Below are 22,889 nucleotides of genomic sequence, written 5' to 3'. Positions count from 1 at the left end.
TTATATTGATCTGTTTAACTTCTGTTATGACTTATTTTTGGGGATGTCAATATTTTTTTGGAGAGCTGGTAACTCGTTTTTTTATATAATTCATTATGTCGTGAAAATATTTTGTTTGTTATTATTAAGTGTAGTCGAACACATGATTAGTTTTTTATTGTGTTGTATTTATAGGCTTGTTTGTTTAATAATTCAGTAATGTGACAAAGAAAATTAATGTTTTCATTTAAAAAAATTCGGGACTGACGGGTCTCATGGGTCTAACCCGCCCCGTTTCGTATTCGGGGTGGGACGGGTCCAAAGAATATTTTACCGGGTGTGGTGGGTAATGAGTCATAGTTTTTTTCATGGGACGGGCCTTGGGTTTAGCAATACCCGCCCCATTGACATCTCTAGATGGTCTTACGAATCTTTATATGTGAGATGAGTCAACTCTACTGATAGTCACAGTAAAAAATAAACGCTTATCATAAAAACTAATATTTTTTCATGGATGACTCAAATAAGAGATCCGTATCACAAAATACGACCCGTGAGACCGTCTCACACAAGTTTTTGCCATATAATTTTTATTACTTCACAAATTTTTCCTAAAAAAGCGCAAGCAATCATTGCTTCAAATTAAACTATTCATCACCCCCGGAATAATTTTTCTTGTGCAATATATTTTAACACATAATATAACCAAATTTATGGTTTCCCACCCCCCCCCCCCCCCACCCCCCCCTTAAAATTTAAAACTAACTAATTATTTAAATGATTCAAAAATATTTGAATGTGTTTGATGAATTTCAGAGCAACGTAAATAGTAAGATTGCAAATTTTTTCCGATGAGATTTATTACATGAGCTACATTTGGATTCAAGAATATTATTTGAGTCCAGATTTTTAAATTTATATATATTTGAATCCGAAATAATTAATTTATTTCAGTAAAAAACATTTAAAAAATTAAATTAATTGGTCTGAAATCCATAAATAAATAAAAAATCACTCAAACAAATAAAACTAATTTGATGTAATATTTTTTTAAAAAAATCAACAAGTAATAGAGTAGATCTTTTGTGAGACGGTCTCATGGATCTTTATATGTGAGACGGATTCACTATAAAAAATAATACTCTTAGCATAAAAAATAATATTTTTTCATGGATGACCCAACGACATTTGTACATAAACGTGGTATTAAAGATTTAACTTGCTCGGATATTACGACCTATGGCTGTTTTGTTAAAATACGTACAACAATATCAAAATGTAATTTTCGATGACTTACCTGCTATCTGACATCAATATCTCAAATTTAAGACAAATTTTTAAATTCGAGACCGAATTATAGCAAAATCTCGTCCCAACTTAAAAAAAGACATTCCATGGCCTTGAATAACGACCAATCTTACAAGTTATGTGTTCACTCTTTTCTGAAAACGATAGCCGAATTGACTTCCCGTCGTCAACTGTTCAAATTAATTGATTTTGAAAGTAAACCAAAGAAAGGTGCAATATTCGACTCCCGAGCATTTAAACAAACACAAGGTTGCCTTCACATCACGTAATTAATTTTATAAATTACAGGATTTCCATATTCTTGTAATAATTTAATTTGACATTTAACTAATCTTACGTGACAACAACTTAACGTGTAATAAGAGCAAATTATCCCACATCAATTTATATATCAATGTTATAAAATATTAAGCACGAAAAATCAAGAACCTATGAGGTCCCGGTTATTAATTATTCCTAGTTTATGGTAACAACAAATTAATTAAATATGCGTCTCTATGTATAGATAATAAATAAAACAAAGAGGAATACAAATTATTACGTTATTTGAGAGTTTACACAGTGTTTATCGAAAGATATTAGATACGAGTTCCAAACGTCACAGAAAAAAATATGATCATTACTGATTTAGATAGAGTGGACGTGAAACTAGTTTGCATTTAATCAGATTAATGCACATTATATTATTATTGCATTCATTGGAAAGTACCGAAAATAATTAAAAAACAAAAACTTCTGTGAGACGATGTCACGGTTCATATTTTGTGAGACGTATATATTATTTAGATCATCCATGAAAAAATATATTTTTTTTTATGTTAAGAGTATTACTTTTTATTGTGAATATCGATAAGGTTGGCCCATCTCACATATAAAGATTCGTGAGACCGTCTCATAAGAGACCTACTCTAATTAAAATTTCAACTTCTATATATTATATTAAAACAGACTGGATTAAACTCGCCAAATTAAATTAAATACAATCCTTGATTAAACTGTAAGAACTCCGCCGAACTCAGGACTAGTCGGGTTTTATGGGTAAATTCCATGCTACCCTTGGGATAATATACGAAAGGTGTATATCAGTTTATAATATTAGAACTAACGATCAAATCAAAAAATTCAAGTTGTTTGAATAGTTAGAAGTTAGATTTTTATTATTTCTCATTCAAGTTGTGTCCACAATATCAAAATTTGTGCAAACAGTATGTTTGAATGATTTTCATTATAACTGCGTTGAATTAAAAACTAGACTAAAATTAATTCAATTAGAACTTATAAAATATTTTAAATAATCTTAACCTATATTTTCTCAATCATGCATAGGATAAATTGTATTGTACAAATCTGGGGTAGGGAAATGAAATATCATTAAATTGTATTTTATTTTCTATATGTAAAATTTGAATAAGCAACGTAAAATGTATAAGAATTGGACAACTTTAGCTTGGTCAGAAGTGAGGCCCAAAACCCATCGAAACATTTGTTCACGCGCAATAATCATCCATCGTTATTGATTTTATCCAATAAATTATTTTTTATTTATTTTTATAATATTTATTTGCCATCTTTCAGATTTTGAATGGATATTATTCAATACAAAAAAAATTGAGTGAGTCTTATGTAAGACCGTCTCACGGGTCATAATCCGTGAGACGGGTCAACCCTACCCATATTCACAATAAAAAGTAATACTCTTAGCATAAAAAGTAATACTTTTTCATGGGTGACCCAAATAAGAGATCCGTCTCACGAATATGACCCGTGAGACCGTCTCACACAAGTTTTTGCCAAAAAAATTAACCAATTAATTTATATTATTACAGTACAATTTTTATTTAATAATAATAATAATAATGTAATAAAAAACCAAGATTTAGGTTGATTTTTTTTTTCTTTCAATTTCTCAACCAAATCTAACGTACTTATTTTGATAATAATAAATGGGTACTGAAATTCAATATTAAAATCTCTTAAATTTTATATATAATACTAATATCTTTTTTGCATGCGTTACATGTTGAAATAATATCGAAATATAGTAAATTTTTATTCATTTTTTTTTATTAAGATGATACATATAGTCATCTAAAAAATTTAAGAGTAGATATCTTGTGAAATAGATTTACGAATCTTTATCTATGAGATATATTAGTTAATCTATTTACCTCGATTGAATAATTCTTTTTTCTAAATGACGTGATTATGGAAACGAAGTATGCAATGGCATATCTCGAAGTATATATCTTATCATAGAAATTGATTTCTCGATCAATATTAAATTAGCATATAAGCTTCAAATTATTTTTAAAATACATTTTTGTAATTTTCAATTTCATTATCTAATTGTCCAAAAATAATTTATCTAAATTAATAAATAGAACATAAAAATTCTAAATGTTATTTTTTCAAAAGAAAAAAAAAATTGTATTGGAGGTTTATTATGTGATGCTCAAGAGGAGCCATATGATCAATATAGATCCTACATGCTTTTTTTAAAAAAAAATTCCACAAAAAAAAAAACAAATGGAATTCAAAATTGATCACATTAATTTATAAACACAATAAAGATGGAAGGCATCAATCTCAAATTTATGAAATTTAAAAATACACAAATTAATGTAACAATAGTAAACATTGAATTTGAAATTCTTCAATATATTGCAAATCATTTGATCCAAATATCACACAAACTCTTATGAGATCGTCTCAATGTTGTGAAATATATATTTTTTTATGTCAAAAGTATATGAATTAGTCGATTTGTGTCACAAATATAGATATATGAATTAGTCGATGTATCCAATTTTTTTTTATAACGTGGGAACGTACAATCATGATATTTTGATGATTTAAGCGTGTACTAGTCACATGTATACAAATATGCTAGCTAATTGTCGACCCCCACAATACCACGATTTCTTGAAATCACTAAACATAAAAATTAAATATACAAAGAATAAGGTCCTTTTTAAATGGACCTTATTCTTTTTGGTCCATATAGCATTTCAATTTGGGCCCAAATAAAAATTATCATAGACCGGACAAGTCGGTACATAGATGTAACTAATAAAATAGATCATTTTTCTTAGGGGTGATCAAATTTTTTTATTAACCGCCCGAACCGCCCGAACCGAATTGCACCGCACTGCTTTTCATAATATTTTAGAAAAACCGCGATTAAAAATATTAATCATAAACCGCACCGCAAACGTGGTTCGGTTATTTTTTTTGCCAAGAACCGCACCAAACCGCTTGCCATAATATTGGCCTAGAATTATAATAATTTGTAAACAACATATTCAAATAAAAGAAGTCATCATTCATTATATCCTAACTCTCTTTAAAATTATTATTCTTACAAATAAAATTTATCTTTTTCTTAATTATACTTCATATTAGTCATTTATTAAAGTATTTATTTTTTTTGCTACAATATTTTGATTGTAGTCTGAAGGTAAAAAAATTGATAAAATAGTGTAAATATCATTTTTGTTGTGAATGTGTTGTGTTGTTAAATTATTAACTTAGTTTTGAATCTTGATTATTATTTAATCTATTTTGATCTTTATATGTTTTGAACTATATTTTATATTTGAAAACAATATATTGTTGTTGTTTTCAAATAAATTATAATATATGTTCTAATATTTTTCATTAAAAAAACCGTAAAACCGACCGCAACCGTATGAAACCGCTCAAAACCGCAAGACTGATTTTTTACATAAAACCGCGATTAATTTTTCAAAATACTAACCGACCGCAAATGGCAATTCGGTTTGAATTTTTTTAAAAAAACCGCAAAACCGCACCATGATCACCCATACTTTTCCCTACAGTTAACCATGCCTCAAACTTTTATTGGGTAATAATACAAGTTTTTATTAATCGCAAAAACTCTCGTGAGATCGTCTCATAAGCTATTTTTATAACATAAGCCTTTGACTAGATCTTACTCATGAAAAATATTATTTTTATGATGATAATAGTTATGGTCAAACGTCTTACGAATATGAATCACTGAGACCGACTCAAAAGAGACATACTCGTAATATAAAACACATTAACTTTGATTTTTTTTTTCCTTTATCTAATAATAATAAAAATCTCTATTTAAATCTTTCATTGAGTCGGCCACACACATATCATTTATATGTCTCTTTCAAACACAAAATCTCATTTTAATTTTTTTATTAAAGTCTACTTTTCCTGTGGTGAACTTTTGTTCGGCTGGATAGCACAATAAATTTTTCCTTTTTCGGAATATAAATATAATTATTTTGCGTAAACATTCTTAATTTTATAATTTATACTTATTCAAAGATGGTCGTCTCAAAAAATACATCAAGTTATAGCACAGATTATCTATGGATGTTTACAAAATTTATTAGTTTGAAATGTTCGAGGTCTAACTGAGTTTGGGTCTCTTTTTCTTCATGATAATAAATATAATGATGTATTTATATTGATAAATGAAATTCCGACAGAAAAAATGAACAAAAATAAAAGAACGATAGGTATCGGTCGACCATACATTTTCTTATTAAAATATGGCATAGAATTATTTGGATAGAAGAAGGTACAACGACTATTTCCCTAGTGTGAAAGTAGAAGGTCAAATGTCGGATTCACTGTCACATACAATACATATCGAGTTAATCGAATGTACGAAATCATCGACTATATTTGGTGTTTTAATTTATACTAAAGTTTATTCAGGTATCAGAGCCATGGAAATAGTCTGGTTAATAATTTAGCACTTTTTATTCAAATGAATATTTTCAGTATGAAAGAAACTGTTCATAACAGTTTAAATGAAGAATATGATTTATCTGAAAATTTAGATTTATTGAATAAATGGACTATTCCTAAACTAGAATCTAAAATGATCTATAAGTTAGGAACTTTTGAAAGAATTGGTTTTAAACAAGTAGTTAAAACTACAGAATCATCTGTACCTCTTCATAATAATGAAATGGTAATTAGATTGTTAAATAATAAAGATATTATGCCTTATATGAAAAATTATAAATTTATTCATATAGGATTAATTCAAATTGCTTTTAGACCTTTAACATTAGAAGGTTTACCAGAAAGCTTCATAGCAGCTTTAAGAGATGAAAGAAATTTAAATTGGAAACAATCCCTTATGGGAATAATTCAATCTAGTCTGGCACATGGTCCAGTATATTTTGATGTTTATCCAAATTTATCTTTATCTTTGTTTGATCCAAATATATTAGATGCTTTAACATTAAATGTTAAAACTCATGGTTATAATTATACTCCTGGAACAGAAGTTATATGTATCTGTTATCGTATTTATTATAAACCATTATTTACACTAAATCCTATGTGTAAAAAAATAGATAAAAAATTAAATGAAACTATTCTTATAGAAACTAATTTTAATAGATCTAACATTACAACTCGTAGATCTATAAAATGGGAAGAAATAGAATTTCCAGAAAACTGGATTATTGAACAAGCTATTCCTAGAAATCCTATAATAAATAGAGATTTAGAACAAGTCATACAAACTAATGAAGGAACTGTTCAAATACAGTTTAATAATGAACAAAGAAGATTATTACCCTCTTCTGTTTATGATAGATCAAGATCTAGTCATTCTTTTATTTCTCCTTTAGATTATATGGTTGAAATACCACAAACTTCTAGAGTATCTACTTCTCAAGTTAGAGAATATTTAGAATCTACTAATACAGTAGATGATTTAATTATAAATCAAAATAATATTGTTCATAAAAGTAACTTTCAAAAAGTTAGAGAAACTGATACAGTTTCAGAAATGAATTTCAGTATTTAATGAATAGTAAATCTAAAATTGATTTTACTAAAGGATCTTCTGCTAGAGCTAAGATCAATGCAGAATTTTATTTACCCAAATGGGAATCTTTCAGAAATTGGTACTTTAAAAGTTTTTCTGAAGAAGAGTTTGAATATATTGTCTCAACATTTTATAAATATTGTGAAAACCAGAATAAATTGATACATTTTGTTCCTTGGTTTTTTAAAACATTTATTATAGATTATATTTCTATTCTTGAAAGAAATTATAAACTTTCTTCAGGACAGATTCAAAAATATGTTTATCCTCCTCAACAATCTTTTATAATAGAAAAGAATAATAAAATTTTAAATTTTACTGCTTTTTCAAAATTATTTGAGAATGATATATTACAAATTACTGTTAAACATATTAATCAGATAATTGAAAAACAAAATTATACAAATTTATATCTCACGATTATAGGAGAAGAAATAAATTCTCTTAAAGATCGTATTGATAAAATTATTTTAGCTATTAATAAAATTAAACCAGATGTTCATATCGAAGAACCAGAAAATAATATTGTTTCTGTTGCTACTTCATCTATACAATCACCACCTGATATTAAGGATTTTAAATTTAAATCTTCTGTTTCTGATATAGAAAAATTATTAGAAGAAAAATTTAGAAATCTTAATTTAAATACTCTTAATGAAGAGTTTGAAGAATTAGATAAGATTAATAATCATTCTGATAATGAAATTAATAAAATCAAATGGGCTGATAGACCTACTACATCCAAATATTACTATAATAAACCTACTCCCATGGATGTTCTCATTGAAGAAAATGAATATATTTATTCTAATAGCTATAATGGAAAAAATATTTATGAATGGAATATTGATGGTTATAGTGATAGGCAAATTTATAATACTGCTCACAGAATGCTTATGTATAGTACTGTGTGTAAATCATCAGGTAATACTGATAAGAATATTGCTAAAATGATAACAGCAGGATTTACTGGCCAACTTAAAGGTTGGTGGGATAATTATTTACATTATTCTCAAAAACATGAAATCTTTAATTCCATAAAAATGGAAAATAATATTCAATCAGAAAATGTAGTATATACATTAATACTAACTATGATTGAACATTTCACAGGAAAATTCACTGATAATAGTGAACAAATTAGAACTTTATTAAGTAATCTAAAATGTAAAACACTTACTGATTTTAGATGGTATAAAGATACTTTTTTATCTCGTATATATGAGATTCCAGACTGTAATAATAGTCTGTGGAAGCTAAATTCATAGATGGTTTACCTTTCTTATTTGCTGAAAGGGTTAGAAAAGTATTAAGAAAGGATGATATAAATATCTCTTATGATAATTATACTTATGGTAATTTGATAAATACTTGTATTCAAGAGGGTTTAGCTCTCTGTAATGAATTAAAATTAAATAATCAAATTAAAAGACAAAATTTACTAGAGAAAAAACAACTAGGTAAATTTTGTGATCAATTTGGTATGGACTTACCTAATAAAGGTAAGAAGAAAATCAAAGATAAGGATGATAAGATTTATAAGAAAAGACATTTGTCTGAAAGACAAAAAGAAAGAAAGAAGAAAAGAAAAGAAATTCGTGAATCAGCTAAAGCTGATAGGAAAAAAGATAAATACAAAAATAAATTAATAATTTGTAGAAAATGTAAAAAGCCAGGACATTATGCTAATCAATGTTGGGCTAAAAACAAAATTAATAATTTAGATATAGATGAAAATCTAAAAGAAACATTATTTAAAATAATAATGGATTCTAATAATACTTCTGATAGTGAAACTGAGAATTCTTCAGAATCCTATAATTCAGAAGAAATTTTGGATAATGAATCTGATATTTCTGATTTAGATGAATGCAATAATTGTATACAAGGAAAATCTTGTATTAGTCCTATAGAGGATAATAATAAGAATGATGAGTTTTATAAACTTATGTCTCAATTTCAAGATTTGAATATTAATGTTTTAACTAACAATAATATTTTAGAATTCCTTAAAATGATTAAGGATCCAATATTAAAATCTACTATCATAGATCAAATGGAGAATACTGCTTCAACAAGTAACAATGATAATAACATTCTTGTTAAACAAGAACAAGCTTATTCTATGAAAGAGATTAAAAATCTTTTACAAAAAAAATATAGTCAACAAAATCCAGTTACTATACAGGATTTAGTTAAAGAGATTGATAATCTTAAACAACAAATAAAATTTTTACATGATAATAATAATAGTTTAAATTATCGTATTTCAGTCATTGAAAATCATAATAATTCAATTTCTGAAAGTTTTTAAAATATTCAAGATATTTCATTTCCTGATAATAATCAGAAACATTTATCTGTTTTGAGTATGATAATATCTCAAAAATGGTATACTAATATTACTTTATTAATTGATAATTCTTATAAAAAGAATTTCATTGCTATGATAGATAGTGGTGCAGATTTAAATGTTATACAGGAAGGATTAATTCCTACAAAATATTTTCATAAAACTACTCATTCTCTCTCTCATGCAGGAGGAGAACCTTTAGAAATAAATTATAAATTACCTAAAGCTTATATTTGCAAAGATAAAAACTGTATTCAAACCAGTTTTTTATTAGCTAATGATATTTCTAGCCAACTTATACTTGGTCTCCCTTTTATTTATCAAATTTATCCTTTAACCTATGTTGATGAAACAGGTATAATAGGAACTTATCAAGGTAATCCTATTTCTTTTAAGTTTATAACTAAACCTGTTCATAGAATTTTAAATAAACTATAAGAACAGATTGAAAGAAAAACCTTTCAAATAAACTCTTTAAAAGAAGAAATAAAATTTCTTACAATTGATGAAAAATTACAGAATCCTAAATTACAGGAAAAAATAAAAATTATTTATAATAAATTTTCATTAGAAATATAAAATGATCTTCCAAATGCTTTTTGGAATCGTAAGAAGCATATTATCTCTCTTCTATATGAAGAGAATTTTGATGAAAGAAATATTCCTACCAAGGCTCGTCCTTGTCAAATGAATTCTGAATATTTAGAATTATGTAAGAATGAAATTCATTCTTTGTTAGATAAAGGTTTAATAAAACCTTCTCAATCTCCTTGGTCTTGTACTGCTTTTTATGTTAATAAACATTCAGAGCAGGAAAGAGGAGTTCCTAGATTAGTTATAAATTATAAACCCCTTAATAAGGTTTTAAAATGGATTAGGCATCCTATTCCTAATAAAAAAGATTTATTAGATAGATTAGTTCATGCAATTATATTTTCCAAATTTGATTTAAAATCAGGATTTTGGCAGATTCAAGTAAAAGAATCTGATAGATATAAAACTGCTTTTAATGTTCCAATAGGACATTATGAATGGACAGACATGCCATTTGGCCTTAAAAATGCCCCTTCAGAATTTCAACAAATTATGAATGATATTTTTTATAATTATAGCAATTTTATAATTGTTTATATAGATGATATCTTAGTGTTTTCCAATGATATTGAAACACATTTTAAACATTTAGAAATGTTTAAAAATATTATTATTCAAAATGGTCTTGTTATTTCAAAATCTAAAATGATTTTATTTCAAACTAATATTAGATTTCTTGGTCATATGATTGAAAAAGGAAAAATAATTCCTATTCAAAGAAGTATTGAATTTGGTTCAAAATTTCCTGATATAATTATTGATAAGACTCAGTTGCAAAGATTTTTAGGAAGTTTAAATTATATTTCTCCTTATATTCAAAATCTTACTAAAGATTCTGCTATCTTATATGATAGACTTAAGAAAAATCCTTTACCTTGGACAGATAAGCATACTAAAGCTGTTCAAATTATTAAAGATAAAGTTAAAAATCTTCCTTGTCTTATGCTGGCAAATCCCTTATGGGATAAAATTGTAGAAACAGATGCTTCTGATATAGGTTTTGGTGGAATTTTGAAACAAAAAGATCCCCAAAATAAACAAGAATATCTTATAAGATTTTATTCTGGGAAATGGAATAATGCTCAGAAAAATTACTCCACAGTAGCAAAAGAAATCTTAGCTATTGTTAGATGCATATTAAAATTTCAAGATGATTTATATAATCAAAAGTTTATTATAAAAACTGATTGCAAATCTGCAAAATTTATGTTTAATAAAGATTTTAAACATGATGTTTCTAAACAAATGTTTGCAAGATGGCAGGCTCATTTAGCTCCTTTTGATTTTGAGATCATTTATAAAAAAGGTGAAGATAATCATCTACCAGATTTCTTAACTCGAGAATATTTATCTTAATGTTTTCATCTACAGATATGTACTCTCGAGGCAGAGGAGAGTCCTCTTATAGAGGGCGAGGTGGTAGGGGAAAACCCCCTAATATTATAGCACAACATGGAAAACAGAGGTTAATAGACCAAAACTTATCAAGTTCATCAGCCAGTAATACTGAGCAGAATGAGTTATACAATGAATTTCAAGAATTCTTGAAACAAAAGCAGAAAAATAATTCTGATTCTCAGTCTTCAGCATCATATGCTAATATCATCAAAGAAGATGATAATGATACAGCTCTTTATACAGAGTCAAAACATAAAGAATTAATTCTTCTTATAGAAGAAAAAGATATCCAATGGGAAAAAACTCCTTGGATAATTATGGAAAGATATTTTACCAATACATCATATGTATATGGTGCTTATAAGCAAAGAAGATATTATGAGAATCTTCTCATATCTACAAAAAGTGTTGATATTACTCACTTTTTCAGTAATACTCAACAAAAAGGAAGTTATAACTTCTCTAAGTTTATTATCAAAAAGATTATATCTATTGAAGAATGGGGTATATCTCCATTAGTTGAAAAAGAGTTTTACTCAGAAAATCATAAAACCAGTTTTAAATTCAATTTCTGGGATTATATTGAAAGTTTTAATGAAAATGAAAAAAGAAAACATACATGGTTTCTTAAGATTTGTGAAAATGTTTTCCATTATCCTATTCCAAATTGGTTTTTTATTTGGTGGAAAATATTTGGTCCATCAGCAAAGATTTTGCCAGAGGTTTTTATAAAACCATTCGATACTTGGTTGAATGTTGCACCAATTATTACCAAAAGTTTTTCTGAACATTGGATTGATGGAAAGACTTTATGTCTATTCTTCATGGAATTCGGTATTCCATGGATATGGAAATGGCAGCCAGAATTTGGTTATACAGATGAAGGTATCCCTTGTCTATGGAGAACTAGCTCTACAAAATTTTGGGATAAAATGTTACGAGAAGATCCAGTATCTGGAAAACTTCATGGTCATGACACCTTATTTCAAATGGAAGAAAAAATTTCTTCATATCAGAAAGATTTGTTGAATCAACAACAAAAAGAAAAAGATGCAATGAGTCCATTTAAAATTTTGACTCAAAAATATTCAGAGATCTATTCTAAAGAGAAGATGGTAGAAATCTACATTGATGAAATGAAAAAAGATCTTTATAAGAATATGGGATGCTCCGATTCAAAATCAGACAAATCAATTGAATCAGACAAATCAATGGCTTCAAATTCCAGTAATAATCAATTCATACATCTAATGAAGATGCATGATGCACAGGATCCAGATGAGGATATTCCTCAATTATCTCAAATTGAGGATATATTTGAAAATTTGAAGAAATCTCTCAAAGATAATACCAAAGATGACTAGAATCGTTGAAAGTGGAATCTCACTATTCAAGAGTTGGTGGAATAACACATCATCATGGCATATCATGACAAAAAGTGGGTGGCATATCACTATTTACTTTTTGAATTTTGTAACCATGTTACTTTTGCTTTAATAAAGCATGTACTATTTTTATTTTGAGAGGGAATCCGAGGTTTGATGTCCGGCTCTTCTATCTATATATAGGCTATTTCTGTGTTCTTAGGAGGACACAGTCGAGTTTGCTCCCCTCTCTTTACTCTCTCTTGTATACAACCCTTCGGAAGTAAATCAATAAAAGTTTGAAGTTCTGCTTACAACCTTGTAAGTTTATTGGTTTTTATTTTTTGTTTTTATTTTTGTTTTTAATTTAAATATTTCAGTGATTAGCCTGAATGACAGGCTAAAATATTCGTGCTAAATTATTTTCCTTACTATGACATGATCTATATTTATTTGTAACTTGGAATCAGATTGATATAATAAAAGATTTATTTAAATTTCTGGAATCTAATGTAATATAAGAGTCTTTGGTTAGAACATAAGGTAAGAAGATGAACCAGGAAATGGTTAACACAAGGTTCGAGTTTATCCGGGAAAAATAAATTCATGTTGTAGCCCTTCAGCCTGCTTAGCCGAGAAATGGCGTTTAAGGCGTTTATGGGTGATTTTTTTATGAATTTATGATTCTTTGGGCCCTCGATAAATCCTCTGTTGTTTAATTTCTTTGGTATATCTTTCGTAAATCCTTTTATGTTTCGTAAAATTCCAAATAAGAATCTTATATTCATTATTATTCTGGAGTTTAAATTTCTATTTTTCTTAGCTCAATTTGAGTTGAAGATGGTATATAGGCTGGAAACCAATAACCTCCATGTGTGCGAAAGCCACTAAGGAAAAGTTTGGTAAAACAATGCCACGTATCATAAATTTGAATGAGTTATTGAAAAAAAAATGTACTAGACAACATGTATACACAAAATACAATAAATCATATGAAAAACATTAGACTCATTTTTTTTTAGTCTAAAAAATTAACTATATATTGTGTAAATCATTTATCGTGATTGATATACAATTTATTGTCGATTTTATTTTTTAAAATAGATGGATCGAATATTTTGATATCTGATTTATTGTAGTTTGTTTATACATAGTTTCTAGTGCGTTTAATTTAAAATAGTTCATTCAAACGAGGTTTTTTTGAGTAAAGTGTATCACGGTTTAAAGCATCAATTGTAACAAGGGGTTTTGTTTCTTAATCGAAACATGAAGCTTAACGAGACTCGAAATATAATGGCTTTGATACATTATTTAACTCGATCCTTAATCACATCGAATCCCATCTCGGTTGGATCGGTTGCTTGCACTTCGTAGTGTATGCCATCTAATGCTCGTCTCAATCCATCTTTGGAGGTTGCATACAATATTTTAGCTCTAATTCTCGAAGCTGTCGGAGCCCTGAAATTACCGTCGGTTAACAAAATTAAATCAATCCGAAAAAATTCAATAAACACATTCAAATAATAGTAGAAGTGGCTCGATAACTTATGGCTCATTGTTCCAAAGTTCTAAATTTAAGACGACGTCTCGTATTCACATACTAACAAACTTCAACCTCAAATGCAAAAATAATAATAACAAAACCTACACAACAACAAAAAAACAAAAGATGTACTAAAATATGAGAAGTGGTTAATTATACAAGCTACTCCAATAATTAACCAATCATGTCAAGTAAATTATAATATATATAGAGAAAAATTTATGTGTGACGATATCACGGATCGTATTTTATGATACAAATATCTTATTTGGGTTATATATGAAAAATATTACTTCTTATAATAAGAGTATTATTTTTTATTATGAATATCAGTAAAGTTGATCTGTCTCACATATAAAGATTCATGAGACCGTATCACACCTACTCATACATACATATATATATATATATATATATATATATATATATATATATATATATATATATATATTATATATAATATATATATTGGCAAAAACTTATGTGAGGCGGTCTCACAGGTCGTATTTTGTGAGAGAGATCTTTATTTAGGTCATAAATGAAAAAATATTACTTTTTATGTCAAGAGTATTATTTTTATTGTGAATATGGGTAGAGTTGACCAATTTCACAGATTAAGATCAATGAGACGGTCTCACATGAGACTCACTATATATATATATATATATATATATATATATATATATATATATATATATATATATATATATATATATATATATATATATATATATATGGGTAGACCGACTTTAGTGTAAATCTTATCTTAAATAGTTAATCAAGTAAAATCAAATAATGTCTGCTAAGAAGGGACGGCAGATTGTCCTTTCTAATTTTAAAAAAATTGGGAGCAACTTGCAAACAATGATCCGATAAAAAACAAACATAGTATAATAATTGTTGTAGTAATTTAATGAATGAAAAAAATAGAGAGTACCAAGCAATAAAAAAGATTTTGCTCTTCCGGCACTTGTCAACGGTGACGAAGTCGAAATCGAAGACGGCGTACCGACAGTCGTCGACCGGAAGCGCCGCCTTGAGATCTTCGTACCCTTCGGTGGGTCCGCCGACCTTGTCCACCGTGAGCACCTTAGCCGCCTCATCAATCTTGAACACGATGAATCTGTGAACTTTCTTCCATTTCATCGCCATGAATGAGTTCTTGCATTCCTCTGTCACCCACATCCCTGTGGTGGCCTATACATTATTATACACACGTATATAATTATATATATCTAAAATACGACATGATCAACGGGTAAAGGCTTGTATATAAAGAAAGCCCAGATCAAAGTATGAGTTTCAGAGAATTTGTGAACGAAATTCTCGACGACCATTTTGCATTGGGCTAATATATATACGTACCATTTTGAAAGCCATCGCCATGAGGGATCAGATTTTCTTTGTCAAGCTTGACGGTTCAATCGAAGTGTGTCAAAATGTTCGATAAAAGCGAGTTGAGAGTCGGGGGAATTTGCTATTGATGAATGCTTCTTATATAACTTAATTGGTCAGTGAAATACCACTACTTCGTGCAATTTTACAAATTTGACCAAAAATGAACATTGGCGAGGATGTGATATCTTTGTCCCACATTTTAAAAATGAAAAATTTAAAATGAGCTTACAATAGACTTCTATAGCAACTTGAGTTAACCATTTTCATAAAACGAAGACGAATACGAAATAGTTGTTATAAGGGAGCATTGTACAGTCACACAGGCACAGGTCCAGACCCACGCCGTGACAGAGGACCAACGAGGCCATAAAGGGGAACAAAAAAAAGAAGTTAATTTATGTAAAAACTTGGGTTGTAAGAAACCTATGTTGTCATCGTTTTCTGATGTATGTCATCAACGTATGTATTTTGAGTTTGAAATTAGCAATGAAAGTCGAAGGCTATTGGAAAAGAGGATGTTTTATTTTATATTATCTTAAAATTTTTTATAAAATGTGAGAGGTCGAGACGATCAAAATCATTACAAGGCTATGGATTGTAACAGTCTTAGCCATATGACTCGTATAGGTTATAATCTATTAACTTATCATTTTACCTACAAGTGAAAAATATAATGAAACACCAAGCAAACCAAGAATTACACGAAAGTACCTTTTGATGGAATGTGGTACTACAATGGCCCCATCTCGAGGATCATACACCAAATTTCCCTTTAATCTTATCTTCCAATTGCTCAAAAAAAAAAACTTACCTTAGAAGCAAAAAGTGAAAAGGACATATCCCACTCGTTTTTTCCCATTTTATCAAAGATCGAGCTTCATAATCCCCACAAAGTTGTCCCCGAGAATGTAAGAGGATTATTCCTATACTAATGGTTATTATCTTTCTATAGAGTTTCAAGCAGACAGGATGCGATAACGAAATCAAGAAGATTTGATGATTTACGTTCTCTATAGCTAGCTATCCACGTCTATCCATTCGAATGAGCAAATGAACGGGCACAAGTATATGGATGGAGGAAATGAGGAAGAAATACCTTTCCAGTTGGCTCAAGCAATAATTGATTCTTATTTGAAGTAATCGAACTCAAGACGAGCTCGTGCCACAAATCAAGCTTTCGCTCAACCGAACTTGATGTTAATTTAGAACACAATGACTAGAGTTCCAATTCGAAAAACCGAGGCAAAGCATGAGTTTTTCGAAAAGCCCAGGCCAGCATTGGAAAAATTGAACGCATATTCAAATATAAGAGGTAAATAAACCCAGCCTTCAAAGAGAAAATCAAACTGATTTGTTTTAACAAGACTCCTTCCAAATACTCAAAGACTTATGGTGGATGTGATGGATATGGTTAAATTAAAGCATGTGCAAGAGACGTGTCTTTTTACCTGGTAGAAGTGACATCCAATCTTGGTGCATATTCCCAGTTTATTTCGGACAAAATCAATGGTTTTGGCTTCAAGTTTTATGCAGAATCTCAGAAAAAGTTGCTATTTTGTGTCATTTCCTTCTGAATATCATCTGCAGCTTAACAAAGAACTCCTATGGTAACAAACAGCCAAACTATAACCGACATTTAATCATTTAAGTGAAACTTCCTCTCTACAAGAATAAAGTGTTTTGTCCCTACAAAGTTAACTATATATCGGTTACATCAAGTACAAAACAAATCACAATCTTCCCAAGACTAGGTACTATATCCATCACTACAATCAAACAGACATGATTCACAAAGCCGCATTCCAAAAATTTTAAACAAAATCAGTAAGTTATTTTCAATTTACAGTCACTTTGTCGAAGTTCGGTTATCCTCATCCCACTTGTTCTTGGGTATCTCCCCAGAATCAGCAATGATTACCTTCTTCCTCGGCTTCCCACTGTAAGTTCCCGCCCCTCCTTCGATGGCATACACAGTATCCATGCCTTCAATGACTTTGCCAAAAACAACATGCTCGCCATCCAACCTGTGAAATTTTCATAGCAATGAAAAGAAATATTGGTGAACTACTACGTCCACTATCAGACATCCAAAACAAAATCACTTTCCATATCTTAACAAAATGCTGGTTTTTAAGATGTACAACCCTTGGACACACTATCTCAATTTCCCTTCAACCATTCGAAGCAAGCCCTTCGGCTCATTGCAACAATACAATAATCTCATTGCAACAATACAATAATTAATGCCAAATATATCCATCCTAAACATGTCATGTTTAGAAGGAGATGGGCAAAATCCCTCGGGCTATAAATTTGAGTAAACATGAGTTTCTATATTGACCTTAGCACAAGAGCTCACCAGTATGCCTTGACTGTGGTAATAAAAAACTGTGAACCATTAGAATCAGGTCCTGAATTTACCATGGACACAGTACCTGCAAAAACCACAACATGAGTGAGCAAGCGAGTGACTGTGCATGGATGGGTCATGCTGAAAGTGAAAAAAAAAACATATTTTGCTAGGCTCAAAAGATGCATTGGTGTGCAAGAAAGGAATCAAAAACTTGAAATTTCAAATAGTAGTTGATTTCAGTGTGACAAGCAAGATTAAAAACCAGTAGAACTATAACTGAAAACCTGCATGCGAATGCTTCAACATAAAATTTTCATCACGGAAGGTGCCACCATATATAGATTGATTTCCTCTACCATCTCCAGAAACAATATCTCCACCTTGTATCATGAATCCAGGTATAACACGATGAAATGGTGTTCCTCTATAATGAAGAACTTTCCCATTTGCAGCTTTTCTCATCTCCCCTGATCCCAGAAAAGTTGGTTAAGGAAATAAATGGAGAACAACCTCTAAATCAACACTTCAAAAGTGCTAAAAATGTGAAAAGGTTGACAATGGCTAATCTTTAAATACCTGTACACAAGGCCCTAAAATTCTCTGCAAAGACAATTGCAAGTATAATCAGAAACAACACGAGGAACTCTGACATTTGGCAAAATAGTAAAACTAATATGCCTCAAATGAAGCAATTGAATCAGAAGGCCAGAAACATTACCCACGGTCTTTGGCATGACTTGACCATATAAACCAATGACGATTCTACCTATAGGTATTATGCTGTCAGATAGAAAAATTGGATATAGAAAACAAAAGAGAAGTTTAACACAGAATATATGGATCAAATATTGTCTTATTTGTCCCTTGTGTTTTCCGGATGTGATCTAGCTACAGTTCTCATCTTCCTGTTTCTAATGCAAAGAAGAAAAATGTTTCAACAGTGCATGACGATGAGATATTGACCACTTAACAGGTATATCATCTGGATCACTTTCACCAGTAACTTGAGCAGGTGTCACATGACAGATTTGGAAATGTCACAAACAGCAATAGTATTAGTCTCTGATCAGCACAAGACTAGGATGAAAGTTGAAAAATCTATCTAACTATGCAAAAATGAGGTGCGACCGTCCCCAAGGGAGTGGCCTTTGAAATGCTAGGATGAGCATCACAATTAGGGCCAAGGCAACATTTGTGTGTTGAGCGTGTGTTTCATCTGATTGAATTCCTCTATCTATTTCAATTTATTATTCGATATTTGTTTAATATTGTGTGTGGATAATTGGACAATTATTTAAATAATTTGTTGTCTGATCTTGCTATTGAAAGAACATAGACTAAGAATTGCTTCAAAAATATTAGAAAACCTTTGATCAAGTGTAAACAGAATTTGATTTTTTGTCCAGCTTTTGGTGCAAACTAAATTTTGAAATCTTTTAAATAAATTAAATTCTAGAGGAAATATCATGGACTCTTGGATAAAACTAGATTAATTAGTTTTACATATAGTGTAATAAATAATTTATAAATTTTCACCAAAAGTTGATATATGTCCCTCTGGGCAAGTACATTTATCACTTGTTGATCCTAGTTTTCTCGTTTATCTAAAATCATGTAAAATTCTTTTTCATTTTATTTCGAATTCACACTATGAGTTTTTTTGGTTTGAAATAACTAAAAACAAATTAACCCTCCCAATTTATTTATTTTGTCTAACTTAGGGTTTAAGTTATTTTCTAGTATTGAAACATTAGTCTTTGCCATAATGCATTTTGACCCGATGCCCATTATGTTGCTGATAGGCCTAGTACACTTGCTAGTCCCATCGCAAATTGTCAATCAGCCACCTCTTTTCTTTATCACAATTTCACAACCCAAAACTTTATTTAAGGTAACCTCTAGATCATCAAGTACTGGATCTAAATTAGGATTTATGACAGGATATCTTTAATATAAAATGATTGGTAGAATATAAAGGGCCCTTACCTATTCGCTGCTTGTCTATGTCAACATCCAGAAAAACTCTGTGAGTGGTTTCATAGATTTCTTCTACCTTATCTTCCTCCTGGAAATCAAAAAATGTGACGTTTTTCTTAAAAAGGCAATCAAAAGAAAGGAAAATGTAATATAAGTTAGAAAAACAAAGGAATCAAGATGAGAAAGCATCCAAATAAACTTAAGAAAGGTATAAAGGAAATAACTAATGCCTTCATGGCTTTTTGGGATGATTTTGAGTGAAAAAGGTTATTGTTGTACCAGCAATGAACTGTCTGAGTTTTTGAAATATAAAACTACATAAAGCATACCTTTACAATAGCAATCTTTTAGCGGACCTCACACTATATATTACAATGCCTATAATTACTGCTTTACTTGTTGAACATTATATTTTCTGGAAGCTTGCGTGAAACCTGGTGGCCGTGCCTCCTATCTGTCCAAGGTGGGCTACATGAACTCTGATTTGAAAGGGGTATAAGTATTCAATGCTGAGTAGAAATGAAAAACAAAGATTGGACAAATGGTTCGTGTTAAGTCGAACTCTAAACCAACATTTATGCAAATGACAACTTGCTCGAGTCAATTTGTCTCATGGCAATAGTGTGGCATTATTATAATTCCTAGTCAAGGAATACAAACCACTTCAAGTGCTGTAAAAAAGCTTCTTATATTTTGAACATCTGCAATCACTATGAAACACCTAAAGGTAAGAACTACTGAACTAGACATGAAGCTGACGCTCTAAAGAACTGATCTTTCCAAATTTGCAAAGATAAATAACATAAAACCTCAACTACTCATTACCAAACTCAGTCCACAGTTAAATATTACAACTTGAGCGTGCTTTAACTACCCAAAAAATCAAATGTCCATAGATTACTCATGCATTTCATAAAACCTTCATGTATTCATCAGTTCGATATCAATTTCTCAAAATCTTGTTTTTCCCCATAAAAATAATGGCCAAATTACAACAGAAGCCCCTTAACTGCAGCAGACCATCGTACTTTCACACTCACTACTCACCAAAGTACACCAGAAGCAAATCAAAACCCATCAACTGCAAAGTCCAAACGAACTTAAATCCCCATTAGATCCAAATAAGCACACGATTACCAAACCAATTCAACAACCTGATAAAAATACATCTCATTTTTACCAAAACGTAAATACTAAACAAGGAAAATATACCACTCGAGAGAAGGAGGAAACAAAGAAGATCAGTACAAACACCGCCCCGAAGATCAAGAGACACCGCGGTTTAAACAGCGCTGAGATATCTCGACTCATTTCTCCCTTCTCAAATCACTCATAATTATTCCACCATTCAGCTAATCATCGATACGATGCACCATTCCTGAGGCAATTAATCTACAATATTCTCGTTACAGAAACGGATTTAATGTTTATCTGAAGCGAAATCTAATCAAACGACCCAAAACCGTCGACTGTCTTTGGAAAACTGGAAATTTTCAGAGCAATTACTGCGATTTATTGATCAAATCTTACAAATACTAACTCTTACCAAAGATCTATTGCTGCTACTTTGAATTTTTATTTGTTTAATGGGCTTTGACCGGCCCACCACAATAAAGTATCCATCTTGGGTCCAAAGAACTTGGGTTTTTTCCAGCTTCTGGTCCCTCAAGCTATTCCGTTTCATAACTGGTCTGAAACACAAGTTAGAAGCTACTTTAATAGCCCAATAAAATACGGTAAGTGATTATTTTGAGGACATCAGTACTTGGTGGAGATTGGTTCTCTCTCTATTTCAATATTGATGCAGCTAAAATAAAATAGTCGAGTGGACTGCACACGCGAAATCCGACTGATTAGTAAACTGGTCTACTGGGCCCGTAAATGGGCTCATCGGGCTGGTATACGGATCCACGTAGGCAATATATCGTTAATTTGCTGAGCGTCACCTGCGTCACGAACACTCGTCGAGTGGGCGTCGGGAGGGTTCCCGTCGTAGACACTCCGACGCTCAAGTCAGTAAACAGTTCAAAGAAAACTCAGAGAACTGAAGAGCTTTTTAAAGAAATGAGAGCATACCATCAATTGGGGGGAAACTCCTCTATTTATAGATTTTTAAGAGAGTCTAATGAGCTTGGGCTTTTGCAAACATAATCAATATTTTGGGCCTCAATAATGTCAAACCCAATTGATTTAATTAACCCAACAAATAATTGGTCTTATACTCATCAAATATCATTTTATCATGTAAATCTTTTTATTAGGAATGTCTATACATATATATCGATTATTCAATGACTAATATTTGACAATAATAAAGAGATAAATACTATATATATAGTAGGGGTGAGCATAGTTTGGTTGAAATTGAAATAATCGATCGAACCGAAATATTCGGTTTAAATGGTTCGGTTTTATCGGTTTTTTCGGCTGATTACGGTTTCAAAATTAAAGAAATTCGATTTTTCGATTCGGTTTACAGTTTTGTTCCCAGAAAACCGAAATAACCGAACCGACTATATTATATTTAACTATAGTGCTTTTTGTATAATGGGCTAATAATAGGCTTTAGTCATGTGACAAGTCCAATATTGACAATTGGAGGTTCAATTTGTTATTAAGCTCATATTGTTAAATGTATTGAGATTTGAGATGCAAAATCTATGTGTATTTTGGAGTCTGAGAATTTGAATTTAATAATTGTGTATCCTTTTATTGAAGAGCTATTAGTTGAAAGTGTATTTCAAATTGTTATTGAAGCTTATATTGTTAAGTCG

At 30.0% G+C, this 22,889-nt stretch overlaps 2 protein-coding genes across 2 annotated transcripts; both read right to left on the bottom strand.

The window, feature by feature from the left end:
* Window positions 1-14,129: 14,129 nt before the first annotated feature.
* Window positions 14,130-15,929, bottom strand: LOC140828351 (actin-depolymerizing factor 5-like). The gene is made up of 3 exons (XM_073191337.1): window positions 15,753-15,929; window positions 15,325-15,584; window positions 14,130-14,302 (listed from the first exon to the last, which is right to left on the bottom strand). Exons 1-3 carry the CDS (start codon window positions 15,771-15,773, stop codon window positions 14,152-14,154), a joined length of 432 nt encoding a protein of 143 aa, XP_073047438.1. The 5' UTR covers window positions 15,774-15,929; the 3' UTR covers window positions 14,130-14,151.
* A 1,477-nt stretch (window positions 15,930-17,406) lies between these two features.
* On the bottom strand, window positions 17,407-21,661 carry LOC140827047 (peptidyl-prolyl cis-trans isomerase CYP21-1-like). The gene is made up of 7 exons (XM_073189632.1): window positions 21,328-21,661; window positions 20,125-20,203; window positions 18,857-18,904; window positions 18,715-18,738; window positions 18,423-18,605; window positions 18,145-18,220; window positions 17,407-17,809 (listed from the first exon to the last, which is right to left on the bottom strand). Exons 1-7 carry the CDS (start codon window positions 21,424-21,426, stop codon window positions 17,632-17,634), a joined length of 687 nt encoding a protein of 228 aa, XP_073045733.1. The 5' UTR covers window positions 21,427-21,661; the 3' UTR covers window positions 17,407-17,631.
* Window positions 21,662-22,889: the final 1,228 nt, after the last annotated feature.

The sequence above is a fragment of the Primulina eburnea genome, chromosome 3 (assembly GCF_022965805.1).
Source record: "Primulina eburnea isolate SZY01 chromosome 3, ASM2296580v1, whole genome shotgun sequence".
In the NCBI taxonomy this organism is placed as follows: domain Eukaryota; kingdom Viridiplantae; phylum Streptophyta; class Magnoliopsida; order Lamiales; family Gesneriaceae; genus Primulina; species Primulina eburnea.
The sequence above is the reverse complement of the archived record's forward strand: the minus strand, read 5'-3'. Positions and strand labels throughout refer to the sequence as shown.